A 26,803-nucleotide genomic window follows, 5' to 3' on the forward strand; every position below is an offset into this window, starting at 1 on the left:
TATTGGGTAATATGCACGCGCGTATTTGTCAAACAAAATTGAATGAAAAGAGATAGTATGTAGGATTTTGTGTGGAATATGCTTGGCATATGTAGACACAAATACGTGTTGGTTGTTCTTTGCTACTATGAATATCATCACAGAATTTCCATTCATTTCTGGCTCCATACACCGCAACCAGCTACCACCCCCACTTGTTATATAACCGAATTTCATTGAATTGAACTATGGATCTTAATAAAAGATTTTGTCTTTATAATTCAGGCTAGACAGGGCTGTGGGTTAAAGTTCATCTCTGCACAACTTAGGAAGGAAGGATTGCTAAACAAAATCATGGTGCAAAGGTGACTGTTGAACCCCGTTAGGAAAAGAACCACACTCGAGCCCTTTGGCTGCATGTTAATTGGTCAACACTGCCTTTAAAAAGACGCTAAAAACACGTCAATCTTGGCTGCCTATGCCAACTTTGTAAGATGGTCCAGAGTTTGGGCTTTGGAACAGAATTGCCTGGGTTCAGATCCTGGCTAGCTTTGTGACCTTATGCATGTTTGTAAGGTCTCTGTGTCTCAGTTGCCCCATTTGTAAACCAGGGATAATAATAGTACTTGCCTCATAGCGCGGCGGGAGGATTAAATGACTTAAAACGTGGGGCAGACTTGGAGCAGTGCTGGGCGCAGTCAGTGTTCAATGAGCGTTAGCTATTATTACTCCGTAACTGCAGGCTGTACTCAACATAATTGCATAGATGCTAGGTAGGTAGATCACGGTTTTGTTTCTATTTTATTTATCTATTTTTTAACACCATTTGGAATTCTTATATGATCTTCAGAAATGCATTGAAGTAAAAAGGGAAGAGAGCCTTACTTGAACAAGTAGCCTCATTTTGAATGACCTTGGGCTTATACCAAAAGTAAGTACTTTTGGCTTTGAACAAATAAGATGAGGTTTAAAAAATATCTATTGGATTTAGCAGCTAAAAAGTCTTAGGTGATGATGGAGATGGTCACTGATGGTGTGGTGGGGACAGAAGCCAGAATGCAGCAGGTTTAGGAGAGATGGGAAGAAAGGCAGTCGAGAAGAGTGGATTTTTCTCAGGAAGAAGGTCTGAGCTGTCAGCTGCCTCTCTGAGCTTCAGTTTCCAATGGTGAAGTGCAGACAGTCATGCTTTTCCAGTCTCCTTCAAAGGGAGTATGAGCACTTGTGAATGGTAAATCTTACATCAACATATATTATTATCAGTGTGTTGACGACGATTGTTTATGTCTTAGTTGTAGGTGTTTAAAAACAAAAGAAAATCTAATTCTTGAAAAGTGCTCAATAAACCAAGCTTTAAACTCAATTTACTTTCCAGACATCTTTCAGATTTTCCTGTGACAAAATTTACATTTATCCCCTAACTTGAACAGTAACAGCACAATTCTGTGTTTCATTTGGTCTTTGTTTCGTTGGTTGACACTTGCCTTGCTCTTTGGTTTGAGAATCTGACATGTAAATGATGCATATCAATCACGTCAGTAAATACATCCTGGCGAGCCTCACTCAACTCTCTCTGGTAGACTAGACCTCTTGTTTCCCGCACTCTTGTCCAAGCCCTTACCTTCGTTATCCCTTAACCATGACATTGTAAATGCTTCTTTGCAGATTCAATTGTCTCCATCTTAAAACACTGTAAGTCAGTCAACCAACCAACCAACTAACCAACCACCTCTTCTTTGACTGTATGTTCCACCCCAGCTACCACTCCACCTATCCTTCTCTTGCCAGCCAAGTTACCTGAGAGAGGACCCCATACTTGTTCACTTTCTCACCTCCCATTTACCTTTCAGCCCTGCAATGGGGCCTCTGCTCCATCGTCCACTGAAATAACGCTCTCCAAGGCCCTAAGAAGTCCCTAATTCCTAAATGGAATGAACATCCCAGCCCTTCTCAATAGTGCTTTAGTGCTTTGCAATATTTGACTCTGGTATATTTTGTCTCTGTTACTGTTGGGTATATGCTAGAGCCCTTAGTTGTGGAGGGGTAGGAAAAAGGTGAGCACCTTGATTACAATCCAACAGCTTCATTTTACAGACGGAAGTGAAGGTCCAGAGAAGTTCAGTGAATTGACCTGTGTTAGTCAACTACTGCTGCAACAATGCTGTGTAACAAACAACACCAAACTCACTGGCAGACAACAACATTGATTTCTCTCATAGTCCGTGGGTCAGCTGGGGTAGCTCTCTTGCAGGCTGCGGGTAGGTTCAGATCTGCTCCACATGTGTTTGTCATGGGGCCCAGGCTGAAGAGGATACTTTGGGAAAGCTCTACTCCTGAAAAATCACAGGAATGCAAAGCAGAAAGTGGCCGTGAGTGACAAGACAAAATAAAACAAGAAACAAAAACAAAGAAAAAACAAACAAAAATTTAAAGCTAATAGATATTTGGATTTTTATTGTAAATGAAAACAATGATCTCTGAAAAAAAAGAACAGATGCTGATGCAGAATTTGTCCGCTAAGACACTGACATGGCGGGTCATGGTGGGTCTTGGCTATGGAATGGTGGACTAGCACCAGGATTGCTAAAGCAGAATCACGAGCTCAGTATAGGGGCTCAGCTTGGACCTGGCCTGAGTCTGGGGATGTACCCAGGAATTTCTAGCTGAATAAGCAATGGAGGTCAAGGGCTGAGCGATGATGGAGCTAGAACATACTCTGAGAAGAGTAAATATTGATTCGGGGGATGAGGTGGGGAAGGAAGCAGCTGCCACAAAAAGGATCCAACTCCAGTCTGGAAAAGCAGGATTGAGGCGAGGCATTTCTGAAGTCCAGAAGACCAGAAGAAGCCTGAATGCAGAAAGCACAGTGTGGTCACCATTCCCTGAAATACAACAACCAGGGGACACCCTTGTAAATTGTGAGCTGTATGGTTTAGGACAAATTTCATTGTTCTACACTGGGCAGTAAATTTATGGATGCTGTTATGCCAACAAATGGCCATGGCTGAAAACATAAATAGCTCCAGAATTGTTTTAAATATTCTCATGGGTGCTAGAGCCCTAGTGGGTTATTAAAGAAGAAATAAGTTTTAGGATCTCTTGCCTTTCCAGAACCTACCCCTTGGTGCTGGCTAGTGGATGAAAGAAGAAAGGGTGTGTCCCAGTAACACCAGGCCTGTTACACATGATGAATTTAACTTGCTCTTTCCAAGATAAAAGAGGTTTTGATCTCACTTCCATATACTAGTACACAGGCCCCTCCAGGAAGTCACTGGCGAGTCTGAACAGGGAGGTGCTCTTGCGATCCAAAATCAACCACAAAATGTCACTTCCTTTTTTCCTATGAAAAGGGAGTGCTGACTAAAACAAGTAAAATATAGATTAGTAAGTATAGTAATAATAAATAATAAAAAAAAAAACCCACCAAAACCCAAAAACCCATTCGACAAAATTAAAAAAGCACAACATTCAGAGTGAGCCAGGAAAAAAAATGTTTTTGAATTAGTGTTTTCTTTCATTAGGGTCAGTTTCTTTCCATCTTGCCTTCTCTGTCCCCAGGGTGGTCAGGAAGATACCTCCCATTAATATACTCACATGGATTATTTTCTTGAGGTCTTTTCCAGGGCTGCTGACAGCTCTGATGGTCTTTGTAGCGGGTTGAGTTGTGTCTCCCCAAAATTCACGTCCACTAGGCACCTCAGAATGTGGTCTTACTCAGAAACAGGGTCTTTGCAGACGTAACCAAGTTAAGATGAGTTTATACTGGATTATAGTGGGCCCTAATCCATGACTGATGTCCTTATAAGAAGAAGGAAACTTGGACACAGAGGCACCCAGAGTGAAGATGACATGAAGACATAGACACACAGGAAGAATGCCACGTGATGATGGAGGCAGAGACTGCACTGATGGGACTGCAAGCCAGGAAGTCCAAGGATGGCCAGCATCCATGAGAAGCTGGAAGAGCAAGGAGGGATCCTACCCTAGAGCTCAGAGAGAGCACAGCCTTGCCAACACCTTGACTCTAGACTTCTGGCCTGCAGAACTGTGAGAGAATAAATTTCTATTGCTGTAAGGCCCCAGCTCGTGGTACTTCGTTATGGTGGCACTAGGAGAGGAGTGCAGTCTCCTTCCTCTCACTGGCCTTGCTGAGACAGGACAGATCCGTCAGAGGCCTGGCTAGAGGCTCAGGCCCTTCCCTCAGACAGACCAGGTCTGAGCTGTGGCCTGGCCACTGACCAGTGGTCTAGTCCCTGGGGCCTGTCTATAAGTCTCAGTGTCCCCATCATTTAATAGACATAACAAGGATGCCGGTGGAGATTAAAGGCCACACTGTTTATAAAGTCTTTGGTACGATCCCGACCCATGGCAAATGCTTGGAAAATGTTAGCTATTGTTAACCATATGATTTTCTGAAGGCTTCAAATCCACTTTTATTTACCCTAGTCTGGAGTTTCCTTGATTTTAGTTTTCCAGTGAAAGCCAAGTAGACCCTATCTATCTATTCTCTCACTGAAGTATGGTGGCGTCTGGCACAGTGCCTGGCACAGAGTAGGCACCAAATACATCTTCATGGGATGACGAATGGAACAACTACATCTTGTTTCAGTACCACATCATAGAAGGTAACAGCTTATAGACCTTACAAGGCTTAGTTACCAACTTGAAAAACCCAAGGTGAAACTTTGGAAGAGCATACACTTAAATTAAATTTGTCCACACTGGGGCATAGGTGATGTGGTGGCCACCTCCAAGATGGTCCCTAGTGATCCCTGTCCCCTGATATTCACACCCTTGCATAGTCCCTTCTCCCACTGTACCAGTAGAATGCTGTATGTCACTTCCAAGGTTGTGTTATAAAAGACTGAGGCTTCCATCTTGGGCTTGTGCTTTCTCTCTCTCTCTCTCTTACTCAGATTGCTTGTTTAGGGGGAGGCCAGTTGCTCTGCTGAGCAGTGCTAGGGAGAGGCCACATTGTGAAGACAGTCAAGGGCTACTAAAGTGGGCATGGAAGCAGACCCTCCAGGCTCCGGCAGGCCTTAGATCACTGAAGCCCCAGCTGACAGCTTGACGGGAATCTCATGCTAGACCCTGAGCCAAAACCACCTAGCTAATCCACCCCCAGATTCCTGACCCTTGGAAATGGTGTGAGATAATAAACGTTTGTTGTTTTAAGCCACTTAGGTTTTGGAATAATTTGTTACACAGCAGTAGATAACTAATACAGGTGACGAGATAGGAATGGCTAGGATGAGCCAGGACTAGGAAAAGGGATAATATTTATACAAGGGATTATAAAGTGTGGGAGGCAGGCAAGACGCAAAACCCAGATGGGTCGGCCATGGGAAAGGTCAGGCAGGTTCTGCGGGTCTGTGTGTCTGGTCCAGGTTCTGGTCACCCAGAGGGGCGAGACCCAGAAGCAACCACGCTGATGAGCACAGGGCACTGAGACTTTTCGTGATCTTAGACTGGAGCTAATGCCTTCTGACCTTGTTTTATACAATTTCCAGTTGGACCCCTAGTTGATCACTATAGTAAAGAGGTAATCAAAGGCCAATGAGTGAACTTGCCAAGAACTAGGTCAACACAAAGATTTGAGAATTACAGTAACAAACAAGATGCAGTGGGATTATAAATATTTTTGAAACAGTCACAATATTCTTTTGTCATTTTGATTGTCCAAGCTCTTTAAGTCATCTGCCAAGCTGGGAGACAGAATTGGGTCTCCCAGGCCTGTTCCAGGCTTTTGGGTCAGTCATGGTGCAATAGAAAGATGGAAATATTGGCTGGGTTTATGAAGACATAACCTCACATCCAACTGGCAAATATTTTTTGAACACCTACGAGGCTAGATGCAAGAGAACTTAGAATCATTCTCTGCACCTACTACAAGTACCCAATGCCCCCGTGCTACTCAGAGATGATGAAACTCTACCGGCCAAAGAAACAGTCCTTCTACGCTGCACAGGCAGGGTCTTCACTTCAAATTTACCTGTCTTTGTTTCAAGTCTGGGGCCCTGCAGACTCAGTGGCTAATCTGATCAGTTGATTTTGTCCCAGGGGATAATAGAGTCCTGTGAATGGCATCTCCCTTTTCACGGAGACCTCAGAGCCCTTAACCCACAGAAGTGAGCAAAGCACGGCTTTCTGCGCCCCTTGTCTTGTAGACAGTTGGGTTGTAGGCCATGTGCATCTCTGGAAATGTAAAATGAGAGACCGTAGAAGTTGCTAGCTAAGAGCACAGACTCTAGAGCCAAAGAGCCAGGGTTCGAATGTCAGCTCTGCTACTTACCAGCTGTGTGACCTTGGATGAGTTACTTAATCTCCTGAGCCTTAGTTTTCCCATCTGCAAAATGAAGACGATCATAATAGCACCTTCCACCCAGAGTAGGGAGAGGAATAAATGAGTTAATATGTGGGAAACACTTAGAATAGCTTCTGCCCCTTGGGAAATCTTCTGTAACTGCTCATTATTATTATGGAAGACACAGAGGCAGGAGTAACCCCCTCTGCCCTCTCTGGGCCCTAACTTAATTGTCTGTTGGGGTTCACTCTAGGCAGATGTCTCTCTTTCACAACAAGGCCTAAAGGGTTTTTTAAGGACTTCATAAAAACAAAAGGATTAACTACAGATGACTAAGCCCACATGATGGAAACAGAACCAGGTACAGTAAATAATGAACTTAGACAGGATTATATTCCTACAAACAATACACTGAGCTCTCCTACTCTTTGTTTGTAATCCCTCTGCCATTAGGGAGCCAGTGGCCAAGGAAAATGTCTCCGTGTGCCCAGGATAGTCTGGGTGGCTTCTTGGAGGAGTTGCCTCCAAGACTTGCCAGGTGGAGAAAGAGGGTGGACACACAAGGCAGAGAAAAGAGTGTGCTGGGCCCAGGGTGAGGTGAGCAGGTACCTGGGGTGCAAGGTTAAAGGAGGCACATCCCTGACAGTGAGCGCCTCCTTCAGTTTTGTGCCCTGGGTGCCTCACGTGCCTCATCTTAGTCCTGGCCCTGGAGAAGAGCATGGATAAAAGGCTGCAAGAGTGAAACAAGCTGGCATAACTAGAAATGTCCAAGTCAAGAAAGATGGCCAGAGTCTTAAGGTGGGGGACAGAGACCACCTGCAGTGAGGCTGGGGAGGCAGGCCAGAGTCGACCATCAAAGGGCCCTATGCGCCAAATAAAGGAGTTTAGTGTTTGGTCTAAAAGTGACAGGTAGCCAATGATGAATTCTGAATCAGGTCACAACATGGTCAGATTTGCTCATTAGCCAGATTATTCTGGCACTATCGTAGACAGCAGATCGCTGAATGAGGGGATGAACTGGAAGCTGGGAGGCCAGTTTAGGACATGTTGAAGAGCCCACGCCCAAGGGAGAGACATTGAGGGCCTGAAATCGGGCAGTGCCAGTCAGAAGTAAGGAGAACTCACTGGAGAGACGTTTTCATGGCAGGATTGACAGTACTTGGTGGTCGATTGCAGATGAGGATTGATGGAAAGAGTCAGACGTGGCCCATTTTAGAAGCCATGGGGAGTAACTAGGTCGGATAAGAAGTACACGGAAGGCAGTTATCTGGGCTTCTCAAGTGCAAGGGAAATCTCCGTTCCCCATCTGTTTCCTGTAGGATACACTCTTCGGGGGTGTGTCTCGCCCTTTGTAGGGTAACGACGCTCTGTAAGTATCGCTGAACTGAACTGAGTGGCTTCCAGACTCCATCCCGTCATCCTGCTCATTGGCTTCCAAGTGGCCTTAGGGCTGACAAAGTTCTTTGAAAGATGGCTGTGCTGCTGGGATCACACCAACACAGCCACACATCCAGCCTCCCGTTCTGGGCACGCAGGATGCCAGGGCTCTGACCCGCGTGTTCTTGAGTCCCTGCAGTGTGACTAGTGTCAGCAAAGGACTCAGACTGGCCTGGGGCTCTGGGAGGGGGTGAGGGGGAGGAAAGGGGAAGCTGGAGTTGCCTGGTGAAGAGAGGGTTGAGAGACGATTTGGAATCAGAAAGTCAGCCGGTGAGCAAGCTGGAGGGTGGCTGGGTTCTGAGGTGCAGCCCAGAAAGGCTGAGGCAGCTGTCCCGGAGGTGGGGCCCATGTTCAGCGGCACCCCGAGCCTGGGGCAGGGGAGGTGCTGGGGCCACAGGGCAGCATTTGGAGGCGCAGACTGACTCTAACTTCCTCTGACCCAGGTACAGACAAGCACGCTGACCTTGTGGTCAGTTAGAGCCCTCAGATCCTTTTCTATGAACTTCAGTGAAGCCAGGTCTCACCCTTCCTACACTTGAGAAGTTTGGAAAATACCAGCTCTGCATGCATTTCCCCATATTTTCATAAAAATAAAGCAAATCTGAGCTCTTTGAAAGATTAATTAAAGACACCATAGTTTCCTTATTTAACTAAGGGTTGCTGCCTCATTTGGGATTATTAGCAAAGCAAGACAGCCTTTGTTGTGCTTGACAAAGTGATTAATTCAAACTCTAGGTGAATTTTGGTTTTCTCAACATCTTTTGATGTACTAAGATTCCCCAGTGAGGACAAACATCATCAATTACTTAAACAAGCCATTACCTTGAGAGCGCAATTATCAGTGAGGCCCCGGTCTACTGATTGGCAGATGGAGAGAGAGAAATGAACTCTCGGCTCTGGCCTGGACCCTCACCTGTCCAGGAGGAACAGGAGCCCTTTAAACTGTCTTGTGGCGATGCTCCTGCTGAGCTGGGGCGACCTGGTTATTTTTCTGCCTCTGCCAACATGCATCCTGGGCACCTTGTGTCTCTGGAACCCAGCAGCTCCCTGTACTCTCTGATGAGAACCTCTTTCTCGTGGGCAGGGCTGCAAACTCAGTGTGGTGGGAATGTGGAAGAGAGGAGTTCACAGAAACAAAATTCTTACTCGAAGAGAGTTTGTAAGAAATCCTTTGGCTTGCTTTCTCCCTCTCAAGAGCCCCATTCTCCAGCTCCGGGGACAAGCAGGATGAGGCAGGTGTTGGTGTAGGATGCCACGTCTGGGCTTGCAGTCCCCTGACACATAAGGATTTCGAGGCCCAGTTACAAAAGGCAACCTTTCATTTTTAAATATATAAACATATAAATTATATTTAAATATGTTTAGTATTCTTAAATGTTTTATTTAAAAATATTTATCATAAATATATTTTTAAATGGACCAAACCATTACCCTTCTTTCTCTCCCATCTCCATCCTAGAAGAGAGGTTTTGGGGGAAGGTTTTATGCTGCATTTACATTTATATACATTATTGATTTTTCTGGTGGTGGGCAGGGAGCTCAGTCCAGTTAAACTCAGTCAAATAACAAATACTTTTAAAAAAAATCCAGAAGGGTTTCATAAATATCAGCCACTTAACTGGTTTTACGACATAATTCAATTGCTTTGTTCTATTTTTAAAACAGAAAGATAGGTCGCATGTGTGTTTATATTGTGAAACTGCTCTCTGCACCACCTCCAACATTCTTCTCCTTTAATTCTCACAAAAGGGCAAGGCATGCTCCGGAGTCCTTCCGTGACCAACCACGTGACATGGCAGAGAATTTGGGAACTAAGGCTGAGGCCTTACTCTGAGTCCCCTCCCTTCTTAACCATCAACTCCCACTCCGCACCATTTGCTGCCGTCGGTCCTAGAAGGTATCACTTGGTTTTCTGTGGCAGGAAGGCCCTGGAAAGCACACCTGAAAAAGCAGGGCACACTCAGTGCTAAGGCAGGTGCCCATGAGCCCCACCCCCCCACTCTCTCTTCCTAGGGCAGGGGGCAGGGCCCCGCTGGCACGCCACAACTTTCAAAGCAGCACCCCTGCCAGCACCTTCGCCTGCTGTTTAACACCCAGTCCTCAGTTTAATGGTTTCTTTGGAGACTGGTCTTCTTTGGAAGGCCCTGTTTTTTGAAAACTAGCCTTGGGGGGAAATAATAAGCATAAGGACCACTTGTCATTTTTTTCAAATTCAACAAATACCATCAAATTATTGGAGAAAAGTGCTCTTAAGTGATCAAAATACAAAGCATACATTTCAACTGGCATATCCTCTGGCATGTGATTATTCTTTGCTGCAAGGATCATAATGTAAATGCTTAATGAACTGCTTGTCATGTCTGTCTAATCCACTAGGCTGTAAGTGCCATGTGCCTGCAGCAGCCCCAGCACCCAGCACCGTGCCTGGCATGTAGGAGACATGCACTGAATACGTGTTGACCAGATGATTCTCTGCATTTGTAACAGGTTGATTAACATTAGCCCTAACAGTGATAAAGGACTTCTCCCTTCATGAAGGTAAACTACCATCATAGTTTGGAATAAACCCAATGTCAAATGCAGACCAGCTCTTCTTAGTTCTGAGAAATGAAACACAGCACACTAAGATTCATTTGATCTAATTCTCCACGTGGACTCTGAGAAAGGACTCAGATTCCTTCCTCATTCTCTGGCCATGGTGTCAAACTATCAGCAGAGCTAGGGCAACCTAGACAGAGTACATTGTAAATTGTGGCCTGCCTGGACCATCCTGCAGAGTTGCATCTTCCCAGCGGTGGCCTATGGACCATCCATCCATGGAGGTGAGACCGTTTTAGGGGGGGGTTCACGGACTTTTAAAATTTTCCATTGTAAAGCATTTATTTTTACCATTAGTTTTTTTTTTTATGGAAGTGGTAATGGTTTTCATTTATGACCATGACATAAAGTTTCCTTTTAAAATAAATGCATGTAAGTTTATTTAAAGGAAATCAGAAAGCAAGTAATAGCATAGGCAATCTACAGATATGGCAAAAATTGTCAAGATGTTCTATGAATAACTGAATTTAGAAGATTAATGTCTTAATACCAGTTGAGATTTATTGACTCAAGGGACTCTCCTGCCCTGAAAAGCTGGGACAAAAATGGACAAGTTAGTTCACTCTCTGCACTATAATAACCATCATCTGCGTGACTTATTATTATTATTTTTAATTGTAGTATTTTCTTTAAAATACTTATCTGTTTGGTGTTTAGGTGGTAGGGCCACCAAAGCCTTATGGCGCGCGATGCAGAGGCCGAGCGTAGTGCAAGCTCTGTGCTTTCTTCCTCTCCACCCCCCAGCAGCTGTGCCATCCAGTTCTCCCTAAACAGGAAGCTCTGACAATCTCACAGTCCCCACCCCGGTCACTTCTCCTTTTCAGGCGCACTCCAAAACAAAATTAAGATCTATAACACAACATAAGTTGGCGTGGTAGCTGAATAACGGCCCCCAAAGATTCCTACGTCCTAGTCCCTGGAACCTGTAAATACCACTTTCTATAGCAAAAGGGACTTCAAAGATGTGATTAAAGATCCTGAGGTGGGGAGAAGACCCTGGATTACCTGGGTGGGCCCTAAACGTAATCATGAAGGTCCTTATAAGAGGGACGCAGGAGGAGTCAGTCACAGAAGGCCATGTGATGAGCAGAGGTTGGAGTGATGTAGCCATAAGCCAAGGAGACAAAGAACTGATATTCCCCTGGAATCTCGAGAAGGAAGCAGCCCTGCCTGACACCTTCACTTTAGACTAGTGGGACTGATTTTGCACTTCTGGCCTCCAGAACTGTAAGGTAATAAATTGTGTTGTTTTAAGCCACTAAATTTGTGGTTATTTGTTACAACAGCAATGGGAACCTAATACAATTGGGAAAGATTAGTATATTTACAAAAATGCCTCCACTTTCTGATAGGATTCACCATATTGATCTTTTATGTAAGGCGCTACTATACATTTAAAACAATTCTAATTACAAAGGATTCAACTAATAAGTTTCAAAATCTATTTAAGTTATTGAGTAGGCATTCACATGGTTGAAGAATCAGACATGGTGTCATGAAGCGCCCCAAAGAAATACAGTGAAAAGTCTTCCTCCTATTATGGTCCCTGGATGCCATTTTCCACCAAAAGGAACCAGGGTCCTTGGAAAAACTGCTGAAACAGGTTTGGGGAAAGAAATGTACAAGATGAATCTGGATCATCTTGTCATTTAAGAAAGTGAGGAAATTCTTCTTTCAAAAGTACTCAGGAATAAACGTATGTGCCCAACTAGCCAAAGACGGGCAAATTTGATAAATAAAATAATTGCAATAGATTGAAACATATCCATAAATTTAAATCCATGAGTTCATAATGATACAAAAATATGTGTCACTACTGTAAGATGTTAAGGAATCAACAATTTAGCACATTTTATATTCAGAAGTTTCCTGTTAGAATACAACAGACACTGAAAGCACTACATGTCAAAATGTGTGAAATGCAGCTAAAGAAGTACTTACAGGGAGATTTATAGCCTTAAATGCATTCATTAAAAATAAAATAATATTGAAAATAAATGAGCTAAATTGCTAAGAAGCTAAAAGAAAAAAATCAAAGAAGAGTAAACCTAAAGGAATTAGAAAGAAGTCCATAATGAAAATATGAGCATAAATTAATGAAATAGAAAACAAAAAATTAGAAATGATCAGCAAAATCAAATGTTGGTGCTTTGAAGAGATTAATAAAATAGACAAACCTGTAGCAAGACTAACCAAGAAAAACTTTTCCAAGCAGACTAGGAATAAAAGGAAATATCCTTGACCCAACAAAAGATATCTATCAAAAATCTACAGCAAAATCTGACAATTTTGAAACATTAGATGCATTCCCATAGAGTCAGGAATAAAAAAATGAATGCTCCTTCTTACTGCTTCTTTTAAACATTGGATGAGAGGTACCAGCCAATGTAATAAGAAAAGAAAATGAAAAAATGAGACAGAAGGATTAGAAAGAGAACAAACTGATATTATTTGCATAAAATGTAACTGTCAGCATAAGAAATCACACAGATTCCATATGTAAGCCAGTAGAACTAATAAGAAAGTTTAGAAGGATCATTGATTATAAGAGTGGCATAAATAAACAAATGGTGTTCCTACACATGAGCGATACCAATAACCAATATATGTAAATAGCAAAAAGATACCCTTCCTTCTGTGCATAAAATTATAAAATGTTACTGAAGGACAGAGAGAACAGAATCAATGGAGAGATGTAACAACTTCATGGATGAGAAGGCTCAATGTCATAATAATGTTGGTACTCTCTAAATTAATTTATAAATTTAATGCAATTCCAATAAAAATCCCAAAAGGATTTTCATCAAACAAGATAATTAATTCTAAAATTATATGAGAAAGTAAGATATTAAAAATATTATACAGTTATAATAGTTAAAATAGTGAGGCACTGGCATAAGCCAGACAAAGGCATCAGAACAGACCCAAGCACTTATGTCGCTAAGGTGTATGACAGAGGCAGCATCACAAAGCAGCAGGGAAAGAGGAGTGGGGCAGCAAGCACACCATCTCTTTGCCAACCCTTTATAGGTGTGTAGTCAGCTATGGGGCAGGATTATTTCACCAGGGTCCTGGTGACATAGATGTTGTGATAAGCCACCTCTCATTGTAGAGCCTGGCTCAGCAATCATCCTCTGATGATTGATTTGGCCTCTTGGGTACCTGGAAAGGAGGTGCTCTGAGACACAACATCATATTCTTGTTCCTGGAAAAGGACACTTACTCTTATAAATTAGTAAGTGGATATTCTGGTTTGCAGGTTATATCTTAAGAAATAACCTAACTCCTACTAATTGACATATGAGTGAATGTACTGCAGATCATTTCCAGCCCTGAGGGCAAGCTGAGAGCAAGGTCTTGAGGGAACTGGTCACAGGAGAGGGGACTGAACATGAGGATACTAAAACGGAGATGAGGGACTGAAAGGGGAACTGAGACAACCTCACATAGAAACTCTGCATATTCAGGGAGCTCCTGCCTTGAGGCATAATGGAAGAAATTTCTATTCTTACAGTTTCTCTAGTTGTGGTTGTTGGGGAAGAATGGGGCAAGGAAGGAGAAGGAAATAGAATGTAAAGTCAGCTAACTAGGCTGAGTGAGGTATTTTCTAAATGAAAGCTGTTCAGAATTCATCTGTTTATCTTCCTCTCCCTGCCCAACTGTGTGCGCTTGGAGTCAGCTTGCAGTCGCCTGTCAGTGACTGCTCATTTTCCAACGAATTCTTTAACCAATTGGTGTAGCACGATTCCACCTGCCACCTAGATAAGCTGTGAGGAGACTGAGGGGAAAAAAGAAAGAATAACTTCAAAGTTGGGAAACATTTTTGAAATTAGAGAGACAGAGATGGCAAAAAAATGTTCTCTCTAGTAATGAAAGAAACACAGACCTCAAGATACATTGACGAGTCTACAAAATTAGGAAAAATTTTATGAGAGTATTGGGTGAAATGGATACACTGACAGTGAGACTAACTGGGACCAACTTTCTGGAAAGAAATTTGGCATTGTACACCAACTTTTAAACCAGCAACTCATGGATTTCAGGTCTGGAAAAGCTTCATGCATGAAGTGCCGGAAAAGCTTGATGCAAAGAGATGTTCATCGTAGTAGCATAACTTAAATTAGCTAAAAAAATTGAAAACATCTTAAGTATTTAACAATAAGAATAGTTTAGTAAATTATCATATGTCCTCAAGAAGAATATTATACAGCCATAAAAATAATATTCACAAAGGATTGATAACATGGAGATTTTTCTCCTTATGTTAAATGGAAAAACCAGAAGTATAGAGAAATAGAAATAGAAAAAATTGTAAAGAATATGATCACAAACATATAAAAAATACTCAAAGAAAAAAACTAGAAAGAATTATAATAAAATGAGAGTAGGCTTTCTCCCTGATAGTTCTGGATTTTTTACCCAAATTTCTGTCAAGCATTTCAAGATTTGTCCCTCGTGTCCTGCTCCCATGTCTTAAAACCTTCTGAAAGGGCAACAAGTTAAGATATTGTTTCTAATAAAGTTTCTGACATGGCCACAACTTTTTGTGGAATTGCTGGCAAAGCCTTTGATGGCTGTGCATGTCACAAGCATAAAGGAACCATGACAAAGGACTTCTCTTCTCCAAAGAGCAGGACAAGTAGGTTACCTGGTACCCCCGGGCTTCACCTGTTTCTGGAGCATCACGATTCTTATCCCAGGAGAAGTGCTATTTGCCAAAGGAATCTTTCACCACTTGAAAAACATCAAGGGCTTCTGAAATTTTCAAAAGGAGCTCACCAAGTAGAAATTCTTTGAAAGTGACGGTAAGGATGTAACAAATGAACCAAGGAACTGGCTCTTCCCAGAAGCACACTAGAGAGAAGCCTCTATGGCTGCTTAAGATACGCAAGGAGGGAAATTTTGGAGGGCAGGCCATCCTTTGACTGTTTTCTTCTTTTGCTCCAAATCTCAATCAGTTTAATCATCTCTTTAACATATGATTTATCAAAATAGCCCCCAATTTACTGCAAGCGGCTTCTGTGGCTAAACAATGGGCTGACCGCTCTTGGTGAAGGTATCAAGAGAGGGCTTTGTCCTGGGGAGAATAAAATAGTGGGGATTTTCTACGCTTTAAAAATGGAATCTTATTTTGAATGGTTCAATTTATTTTGAGAATGGACAGAATAAGGTGCACCGCTGGCACTGTAAGGTTTGTGTCCTGTAGCAATAAACCATTGCTTTAGTGGTGAAAGGAAAACCAGAGAATGCTATCTGAGCCTTCCACATATACTTCCTGTTGTCGTTTTCCAACTTAAGTATTCTTCTTTCAGGAAGAGTGCCCCTGAGCTAACATCTGTTGCCAATCTTCCTCTTTTTTTTTTTTTCTCCCCAAAGCCCCAGTACAGAGTTGTATATCCTAGTTGTAGGTCATTCTAGTTCTTCTATGTGGGATGGGGCCACGGCATGGCTTGATGAGCAGTGTAGGTCCGCGCCTAGGATCTGAACTGACAAACCCTGGGCCGTTGAAGTGGAACACATGACCTTAACCCCTGAGCCACAGGGCCAGCCCCCAACTTAAGTATTCTTAATGTCAACAATGATAGATGTCCATAATCATAATTGTGGGATCCATTTGCACTAATTCCCATCAAAGAGAAGCTGTTCTAAATATCACAACATGGTGACCGCATGACGGCTGCGTATTATCTGTTTTACACAGCAGCATCCGAGGCCACCTGTACTTTTCGATGGCACAGGACTTAATGGCACAATTTGACATAAAAAATAAATTTCTTCCACAACGACAAGTTTTAAAGTAACAGGAGGAAATTGTTTTAAATCTTTTTCTCAACGACTCTCTAAAATTCATCTACGAGTATTCCTGGTGCATCAGTTTCCTAGGGCTGCCATAACAAAGTACCACAAACTGGGCTTAAAACACTAGAATTTGTTGTCTCACAGTCCTGGAAGCTAGAAGGCTGAAAGCAAGATTTCTGCAGAGCCTTGCTCCCTCTGAAACCTGCCTCTTCCTGGCTTCTAGTAGGTTGCTGATGATCTTTGGCGTTCCCTGGCTTGCAGCTGCGTAACTCCAGTGTTTGCCTTTGTCTTCACATGGCATTCCCCTGTGTCTCTGTGTCTTCACGTGCCTATCCTCTTATAATGACATCAGTCACAACAGGTTAGGGGTCCACTGTACTTCAGTATGATGTCATCTTAACTAATTACATTTGCAAACACCTTATCTCCAAATAAAGTCATACTCTGAGGTACTGGGGGGTTAGAACTTCAACTTATTTTTGGGGGGTGACACAAGTCAAGTCCTATGGGGCCCATGGATTCTGAGTTAAGAGCCTGTTGAGACAGACAGAATGGGACCAGAGAACATGAAACAAGGGAGCAGAGAAGGAAGAGAGAGTGAGACAAATGGAACCCACTTTGCAATTCTGCCTAGAAGTCTAGGGGCAGTGATCTCTGTCTGCTGATTTTGGTGCAAGGACTCTAGTTACTCGTGGCAACATATGGCCAATTCCTAGCTGAAGACGCTCAAGTTCTACACTTGAGTCCAGGCTGCAAAGTGAAGTTGATGGTTGTGTCCAGAACATTCTCTGCTGCTGCCATATGTTTGAAAATGTCTGGATTTTGTGCAGAGACACACAGCAGTATTTTCATAAGTGGAGTTACATAATTAGGGCATGGACTTGCATAATAATTAGCATGTGTAATTAGCCACAGACTTCTTGTCCTTTAATTAGACAATCAAGACATCTAATTACAAAATTAAGATGTAATTACGTGGCCCAAGATCGACATATTTCTTTCTACCCATTAGAGATTACATTTAGAAAATAATTCACAAAAACTGATGAAGAAATGAACCTAGAAGCCAGATTCGAGGATGTTGAGGGAAGTGTTAAGCGGACTAGTAAGTCTGCTTTGGTCTTTTCCGTTAAGTGTAAGGGGAGTTATTTAAAATGTCATAGTCTACTTGAAAGAATTACTTTTACACATTGTACAGTCAACCTTTGGTTCACATGCTAATGAAGAGGAACTTTGGCATGACTAACCCATGTAATTCACAAGTGGCTCTTGAGTGCGGTTTGTAATTACGCTTGAACGTGAACTTACATGTGATGTCCTTGGGGATTCATTCAAACCTGATAATGTAGCCATACGGTGCAAACCTTGGTCAGGACAGCTGGCAGGAGAACCCGCCTTCCCTTTCTGCTCTGGTGTGGTTCTCCCCATGGCCACTTTAAAAGTAGACCCATTGCTCAGAATTACACAAATCTACAGTTAACCTGGGTTGTCCCTTCTCTGAATATTTGAGTATTGGTGAAATGTTCTTATTTTAGGTGCTCCTTATTGGACCATGGGCAGGAAAGAGGAAGGTCAAAGATTATAGCCAGCCTTCCATCTTTCTAACGATAAGTGAGTGATTCTCACAGCCGTGGTTTTTTCTGTTTTTGTTTTTGTAAGTTCCAGTACTCCTATGAAGCCTGTCTGTAGTGATATTCTCTATTTTTTCCTTGCCCCTAAATTGAGATTTGGCTGATCTCTGCAAGATGCTAAACACCCAGTTTGACTCATTAATTTTTTTGAACTAACTGAACTTTTGACCTAATTGGCTGGCTGATTAGGGATTACAGCCATATGTTCAGGTTTTTCTAAGCCAGTTCCGACTTTAACTGTGTTATCCCTCTGTTCCCGTAAACTGTTGAAATATCCTAGTAATTCCAATGTTGTGACAGCCACACTGCACTTCTCAGACTGCCGCTTTCTCCTGGAAAGTGGCACAGAAATCTGTCGGGCCGCGTTTCCTGATATTTAGTTAAGAAAATATGCTTCCCATATGGTTTCAGACCATGAAAACAAAGACTTAAAGAGGTTGTAAGTGGTAGGTGATGAGGTTTTGTCTCCATGGTGTGTCCCCTCTGTCCTGATTTTTTATTTTTCCCGATTAGGCCATGGAATGGGATGAGGAACAAATTATGTGCAGGGGTCAGTTTTGACCTAGAAAATGCACAGATTTGAACAGGGAACTTATTTTTGCCATTGTTACTTTTTTGCCTTGTCTTTGGACACAATTGTTCACCGTAGATTTAGAGGCACAGGAACTGAATGGAGAGAGGCGCATTTTAAAAACAATTTATTGATGGAAATTTTACGTGGGCAAGGGATGTTTAGACTACATCATCTCTAAGGCATCTTCCAATAGGGAGATTTTAGGATTCCTTGATCTCTACCCTGTCACTCACTCAGGAGGAATTGATTGAGCTCTATTCCACCCACTCACCTCCAGGCCTTTACCTCTTCAGTTCTCAGACATTATCAGCTGGAAAGTCTTTCTTCTACCCTTGCTTCTGGAGGACTCAATTATTCTGACTCCTAATAGAGCCACAAGCATGAAAGCAAACTTTAGTTTCTCGGTGTTTAAAATGTGCTTTTTCCCTCAGGTATTCCATGTCAGCATTTTCAAGACTGGAGAAGTTGGGCATCAGACATCCCAAACCTTCTCCTTTTATTGGAAACCTGATGTTTTTCCGCCAGGTAAGGACTGTCTTCCATCATCTTCCAGCATAAGAGATGCTGAGCCTAGTGTAGATTCACCCATGAAGCATTGCTCCCATCTAGGTCACTCACACCTGGGGTTGTCTACATGTGAAGGTGCTATGTGATAAGCCTTCCTCCACTTGAATGAATTCTTATGTGATATTAATGATCCATCTCTTACCACTCATCAATATATATTGAGTCCTGTCATCCGTTCATTCATCTATTCAGTGAGTAGCTAAATGTGCCAGGTCCTGGAATGCAGAAGAAGTAGAAGTTACCTATGCCCTCAAGGGCACAGATCAAATAATGGTGTACCACACCAGATGGGATATACTCTAGTGCTAGATTGGGTGGTATAGACGGTAGCTGTGGTCATCCTTTGAAGGACAGGGAGATCTGTCAGGGCCAGAATCATTCTGGAGGACCTCCTGGAGAAGGGGGTCCTACAGGAGCAACAGAAACAAAGACAAGGACACACAAACCAGTTGGGGAGCAACATGTGTGTGACTGCACCTACACGAGAGCCATGGTACAGCTTGATGAGCAGCCTGGACTGACTGAAGCCAAAGATTGAGGAGCATGGGGCAATGCAGCTGTGAGAGAGATAGCTGGGCTAGATTACTGACGGTCTAGAAAGGCACATGAAGAACCAGTCATCCATGTACTATCATCTGTGAGTAGGAAAGGGACACTGATGTGGAAGATCACTCTAAGGGAGGGAATCCAACTGTTGTTGAAGTCTAGGTGTGAAGTGGTGAAGGCTTGGCTCTGGGTGGTGATGAGACTGAAAAGAGAAGATGTTGGGGGCAAAATTTGTACGTCTTGTGACTAATTCAGTATAGAGAATTCAAGGCAAAATGAGCCAAACATGCCTCTAAGCCTTGAGCCAGGATAACAGAGAGAATGGCCATGGGTTGACAGAAATAAAAGGTCCAGAGAGCAGCTGGTTCAGGGAGATGCCTTTGACTTTCTGGAGGCACATGCAAGTGGAGATAGCCAGTAGGCATTTGTAGATATAGGCCCAGGGCTCTATCTTCTAAGGTTATTTTTTTTTTCCTTGCTTTGGGTTTTCTCAGAAGCCAGATGGTTTATTCTGCTAACCCATGGGGGTGCTGCCACCAGACCCAACATCAGGAGCCAGCAGATCTTGCATGTGAAGAGTCACTAAGCCAAACAAAGGCAGGAAGGACTAAACTTGGGCCAATCCTGATAATAGCCTTTAAGATCTCCAGGATTTCTCCCACCCCTTCCCCCAGAAGGGCTGGCTGTGGCCAGATAAACAGTAACAGAGGCTATTTCTGTCCTTTTTCCTCCCCCTTTTCGGTTTCTTTTTTATTCCTTTCTGTCTGTTTCTCTGTGCAACAACCTTTTTCACTCTTTGTTGTTGCTGTTGTTTCTCTCTTCCTAGCGTTTTTTAAACATCTTCTTCTCTCATCTCTATCCCAGGGGTGGCCAATTCACAACTTTAAGCCCACAAAACAGCTATCTTATCAAGGCTTCCTGTGAGATCCTTGAAGCAAGTGTGAAGAAATCTACAAGTGTCAGAATAGAACAACAAACCAGATAGGAAATTAAAGTAAATGAATTTTACGTATTTCTGGGGAAAATGATCAGTTGCATTCAGTTGAGTAATTAATTTAGTATTAACATTTTGAGGAAAACAGCATAACTGTCGATGTGAGAACACTGTGCTCCTGCCGCTGGATAATTTCCACATATGCTCCTTTTCAGCTCATCATCCTTATATGTACAAATCCTGCCAAGTTCTTTCTAGAACATAGTAATTTCAGTGACTATTTTTATATGCATATAAGCTTTCCTTCATTTATGGCAAGCTTAGACTTTCCGTGAAAGTAGATTTAAGGACAATGGGATTTATTTCCACTAAGGATATCTACCTCTTCCATCCTTCAACTGTCTAGTCTCACCCACCCCTTATGTATCTGCCCGTGTGCTCCATTCCCACAACACAAAGCTGGCATTTTCCACTCCCCCACCCCTATACCAACCCATGCATATTTTCATATATACATCATTCCCACAACACAACAGATCTAGCATTTTCCAGCCTCTACGCATATCTGTACACATACTCCATCCCCACTACACGACTCCATCCTTACAGCACGATGGGTCTAGCATTCTCTGACCCTCCACCCTCACTCCACCCCCTGTACATCTCCATGTCTACTCCTTTCCCACTACAAAAATGTGTCTGATGTTTTGTCCTATATAAAGTTACCCTAAGGTTCTTACGTCTTGAATATGTTGATTTTAGTTCATTTTTAACTTGGGTGATGATAATTCAGAATTTATGATAATTTGGATAGACTCAGCAGACGTTTACACATATAGTGGCTGGGAAAAGAGGTTTTGCCAAAAATAATAATAATATAAACCAAATTGCACAAGGGAATGTTAACATAGTTGAGAAGGCAAACAGTTTTCAAATATTTTAGCAGCAATCATACACAAATAGTTTAAATACAGATGATCGCTCCTGTCCGTTAAAGCAGAGCTGGCTGAGACTTCCCCTTGGCGATATTTTTTTAAAAGCTGTTAGTTTATTCTAATACTCCAAAATACTTGAAAGCAATATACTTCAATTCTTTTTTATTGTTTATGTAATTGTGTTCTCACTGTTCCAGATTTTTTTCTGAATAAGTTTGAATACTTGAAATTTCGTTTAATCTTATTCTGACTATAGTGCTGTGTTTTCTGCAGGGTTTCTGGGAAAGCCAAATGGAGCTCAGAAAACTATATGGACCTCGGTGTGGGTAAGAGGGAAACTCCGTTCTTCTACCATACATTTTGATCTTTGCGTGTTGTATTGATATAGAAGTAATGAGAAGAATGGGAACACGGCATGCGTTTCTATCGCTGGAGGGTCCACAAAGACAGTGCCCAGCAGTACAGGTGAGGCTCCTGGAGGAGACCCCAGGGTTCCCCAAGTGAGCATTGTGCTAGCCTGACAGAGCGCCGGTTCCTAGTCTTTAAGACCCTGACCAGCTGGGTCAGGCCCTGGGTGCCTTGATGATCTCCCACTACTGCGCCAAAGGGTATGTTGCAATGGGACACAGTGGCCCTCCAGCCTCAGTCTAATTTGGTTTGATAACCCGTGGCAGGTCTTTCCCCGTGAACTTATCTAAACCTCACCTGGAAGTGTTTTGCTCAACTCTATGGGTAAAATATACTGTCATCTGTATGAGCATATCATCTACCACCCAATTCAGTACACTTTTGAGAGTGAAAAGGGGTGCTATTAATAATTACTCAGGACAAAAGAGGAAACTAAGACTCTCCTGGATATGCTAGGACATGTGGTCACCCTAGTTCTCAGCCATGTAAAGCAACACAGCCCTTCCCTTTGTTTTTTCTGAAGTTTTCCTTTTTATGTTTCAGAGTATGCTTTTTTTTTTTTTTTTTTTTTTTATTTTAAGATTTTCTTTTTTTCCTTTTTCTCCCCAAAGCTCCCCAGTACATAGTTGTATATTTTAGTTGTGGGTCCTTCTAGTTGTGGCATGTGGGACGCTGCCTCAGCGTGGTCTGATGAGCAGTGCCATGTCCGCGCCCAGGATTCGAACCAACGAAACACTGGGCCGCCTGCAGCGGAGCGCGCGAACTTAACCACTCAGCCACGGGGCCAGCCCCTCAGAGTATGCTTTTTTTTTTTTTAAATAAAATTCCAGAATCTGGTGAACAAACCCACATTCAGACCATTTATCCTACTCAAGATTTAACAGAGCCAAATCATATTGATTCTCAGCATGTGTCTTTCCACACTGGAGCCCTAACCATTTTACCCTGTTCTCACATGGCTTCTCCTCAGGAACGAGGTGATTTTCAGTAGCTCTTTTCCAGGCCTCCGGGTCTGTGATAAAGGTTCAGTAAAGCTCTGTGGTGTTCCTCGTGTACGTCTTAACAGAGTCAGTGGTTTGTGAGCCCTTATAGGATATGTGACACTTGTTCTCCCAGTGATGATTTTTGAAAGGGATTGACTTGTACTCTTTCCGGAAATGGCCCTACCCAGGAGACCCATAGTTTTGGCTGAGTTCTTCTAGCCACTCTTTAGTTTGCTATGTGACCCTGCAAAAGTAATAAGTTAAGATGTTATACTAGATGTTCTCTGTATTAGTTTATTATTGCTGCATCAAAAACTACTCTAAAATGCGGTGACTTAGACAACAAATTACTTATCATGTGTCTAAGAGTTGGCTGGAACTGACTGATCTAAGCCACCCTTGGCTGGGAAGCTCAGCTGGGCTTCCTGGTGTACCTGCAGGTCAGCTGCGGGGGCAGCGCATCTAGGCCATGCCTAACTTGGGCAGCTCTGCTCCACCTGTCTCTCACCTTCCTTGGAACAAGAGGCAAGCCAGGGCAGGCTCTTCTCATGGTAAGGGCAAAAGTTCAAGAGAACAAACCCAACAGCACAAAAACATTTCAAGTTTCTGCTATATCATGTCTGCTAACACCCTATTGGCCAAACCAAGTTATATGGCCAAACTCGAAGTCAGGGCAGGAAGCACAGTCTGCCCACAGTGAGGCCAAAGCAAGTCACTGGGCCAAGCCTGACAATGATGGAGTAGGGAGGTGTATTCCGCTGATGGAAGGGCGGGGAGATGTGTATTTCTTTCAGTAATAAGCAACCCTACTCCACTCTCTAAGGTCACTTTTAGCTTGGTCCTCACTTTTGTTTTTTTTTTTAGTGCATAGCTACCTTAAGCATGATAGGTACTCAATAAAGGCTCAAGAGATTGAACTGTTTATCTTTCTCTTATCTTGTGCTGTTCTGTTGCTTTTTAAAAGTTCTCATTCCAGCTCTCTCTTTCTAATAGTGTCATTCTGCAGTTGACTTGACACTGACCTTGGAGACTGTCTCCATACATTTCTGAGACATAGCACTGATTCAGAATGACAGTAGCTTCCCCAGAATTGGAAAAAGGCCACCCTAAGTTTGAATTCTAGGAATCACTTCCCTTGAGTACTTCTTGTACAGATTTTCAGAGTAGAGCCCTTGGGTATTTTAAAATAATTTTTAAATGTCAGATGAAGAGTTTAAAGGGCACTGTGTTAACTGGTGGTTGGTGTGGTATGGTGTGCGTGTGTGTGTGAGAGAGAGAGAATGAGAGAGAATGAAAGACAGTGAGACAACTTGTTTCCTTGACAACAGGATGTCCAATCAACTTTTCCCCCAACTTTAACTAAGTTAACACAATTTGTCCTTTTCATTTCAAGAAAACTTAAATCAAAGAGAATGATTTCAAATGAGGTTGTAGAGATAGAAATTGCAGTATCATCTCCACTCTTTGTTCCCACCTCTGGTGAAAGGGAAGAAAAAGAAAGGTGATGGCATAATTTCTTTATACAAAGCTATCAACTTTCTCTGCTTTAGAATAAAGATGATCCATAAAATGCTGATTTCTTTTTAAACACGTCCACTCCTGGATTTAGAGGCAACAGAGTAATGGGGTACAGTCCTGTTTGGGCTCTGTAATCCTGAGGTGACTCAGTGTGCTCACCTTAAAATAAAAGGGTTGAACTAAAATATTTAAGTCCTTTGTAGCCCTAAAAATTATTTTGTTACTGCTTAAATTTTAGCAAAATGGTTTCACTGATTAGCAATATCAAGGATGGACTGTGTTCAATGAAAGACTCTTCCTTTAGGAAACGATTTGGTTTAAAATACGTTAAATTTTAGACTACCTTTATCTTTAGAAAATATTATCAATCCCAGATAGGTCCCCTTAAAAGTTGAAATAATAGATTGATTCATCATTTGACTAGTGAAACCCCACACTGTTGATGCCAGAGGATCTCCTCTCTGTTCTGGACGTGAAAACCAAATATGATGATTATTTATGCTTATTATCTGGTTGTCATTGTAGCAACTCAGTCAGAATTTGGGTCCCCAAACTGGAAATTGGTTCCTTCTCCTTTTTCCCTCCCACTCACTGCTATGGGGATGATATTGCTGGAGAAGCTTTCTGCCAGAGGGGTTGACAACATCAGTGTTTATTATCACCATCACCACCACCACTATCCCAAAACCGCCACATCCACTATCACTACCACCACCACCACCACTCTAGCACCACCATTACTACCACCACCACCACCATCCCATCACTACCACTACCACTAGCATCACTATCATCATCACCAACCATCACCACCACCATCCCACCACCTCTATTACCACCATCCCATCACCACCACCACCACCACCATCCCATTACCACCACCACCACCACCATCCCATCACCACCACCACCACCACCATCCCATTACCACCACCACCACCACCATCCCATCACCACCACCACCACCACCATCCTATCACCACCACCACCACCACCATCCCATCACCACCACCACCACCACCACCATCCCATCACCACCACCACCATCCTATCACCACCACCATCCCATCACCACCACCACCACCACCATCCCGTCGCCACCACCACCACCATCCCATCACCACCACCACCACCACCACTAACCCATCACCACCAACACCACCAAGAACAAAATGTCTTTACCATGTGGCTAATTATGTAGGCTGCTTTGCCAGGCTCTGTGCAAATAGAACTACAAATGTTGTCTCTGCCTTCTTTGAACTTGAATGTAAAGCAGGTGGACTGGCATTCATACCTATACAGTTTGTATTCATTATACTTGATTGGAATTCTTTTGAATTGCACAGAAGTATCCTTGACAGCGTAATATGAAGAAGTCAAGGCTTTATTGCTTTAGATGACCTCCAGTCAATTAATGATTACTGGTTATCTCCTTTAGTCTCAGAATGAGCCCCAAGTCGAATTTATATTCCTCCCCAAATCCTAAAAGAACAGCATCAACATGATCATCATACGTTTGTGATTGAATACAAACAGGATACAGATTATGTCCCTTCCAACTCGTAACTGACTTTGTAATCCAGTGGATGGCAAGCCTTTATTATGCTATTACTGTTACTTACTTATAAATACTTAGCACCCTAAGTTCAGCTCATCTGCAACTCCTCAAGCCTCCTATGCAAAGCCTCTTTTCCCCTTATCTCATCTGTCTTTTAGGTGATAGCTCTGCAGTTATTTTTTTATTTAGCCTCATCCCCAGTTCTTCTTGCCTCCACATCACTTTAGTCTTGATTTCTAGTATAAACTTAGCTCCCTCTTGTTGGATTTGACTTGCACGCTTTCTGGGGTCCATCAACTATGCCCCTCCATTTGATTAGTGGCCCTGATTCCTGAACCCCTTCATCAAGCCAGACTTGTTGAATAATCTCGTATACTCTCATTAGAACATTAAGTTGTAAGTGGGTAAACATCCACTTTGTACATAATTCATAAAGTACAAGCAAGTATACAGAAAAAAGTAAAACTGACTCCCACCTTGGATCCTTAGCAACTCCTCCTCAGAGCAGCTTCTGTTATCAATTTCTTACAATTCAAATGGATAATATATGATAGCTGCCATTCTTTACCTTGCTTTGTTCATTAATGATATTTGGGAAATTGTCCCATTTCAATGCATTCATTCTTGTTAAATGCTATTCTACTTTTTAGGGATTCCATCGTACGGATGTAACCTAATTTTTTTTAATTGAGGTAAAATTTGTATATAACATAAGTTTTCAGGTGTACAACATTATAATTTGACATCTGTAAACACTACAAAGTGATTGCCACTAAAGGTCCGGTTACCATCCATTGCCATACAATTGGCATGTATCCTAATTTTAAAAACAAGTTCTTAATTGATGAACACCTTTTGCTTTTATAAACAATACTACAGTGAATATTCTTGTATATACATCATCGTTGTCTTGTGTTAGTATATCTGTAAGATAGATTCCTAGAAATGGAATTACTAGGTCAAAGATTATCTACATTTTAATTTTGATATTACTAAATTGCTCTTTCTAGGCATTATATCAATTTACACTCCCAT

At 42.5% G+C, this 26,803-nt stretch overlaps 1 protein-coding gene across 1 annotated transcript in view; it reads left to right on the forward strand.

Moving 5' to 3' along the window:
- The window catches only part of TBXAS1 (thromboxane A synthase 1), a 142,624-nt gene that overhangs the window by 10,486 nt on the left and 105,335 nt on the right, over positions 1-26,803 (forward strand). Inside the window, exons 2-3 of the mRNA XM_008528330.2 lie at positions 18,751-18,844; positions 21,575-21,627. Coding sequence (XP_008526552.1) covers positions 18,751-18,844; positions 21,575-21,627 — 147 coding nt within the window. The remainder of the gene's footprint in view (positions 1-18,750; positions 18,845-21,574; positions 21,628-26,803) is intronic.

Source organism: Equus przewalskii, chromosome 4, assembly GCF_037783145.1.
Source record: "Equus przewalskii isolate Varuska chromosome 4, EquPr2, whole genome shotgun sequence".
Classification (NCBI taxonomy): Eukaryota; Metazoa; Chordata; class Mammalia; order Perissodactyla; family Equidae; genus Equus; species Equus przewalskii.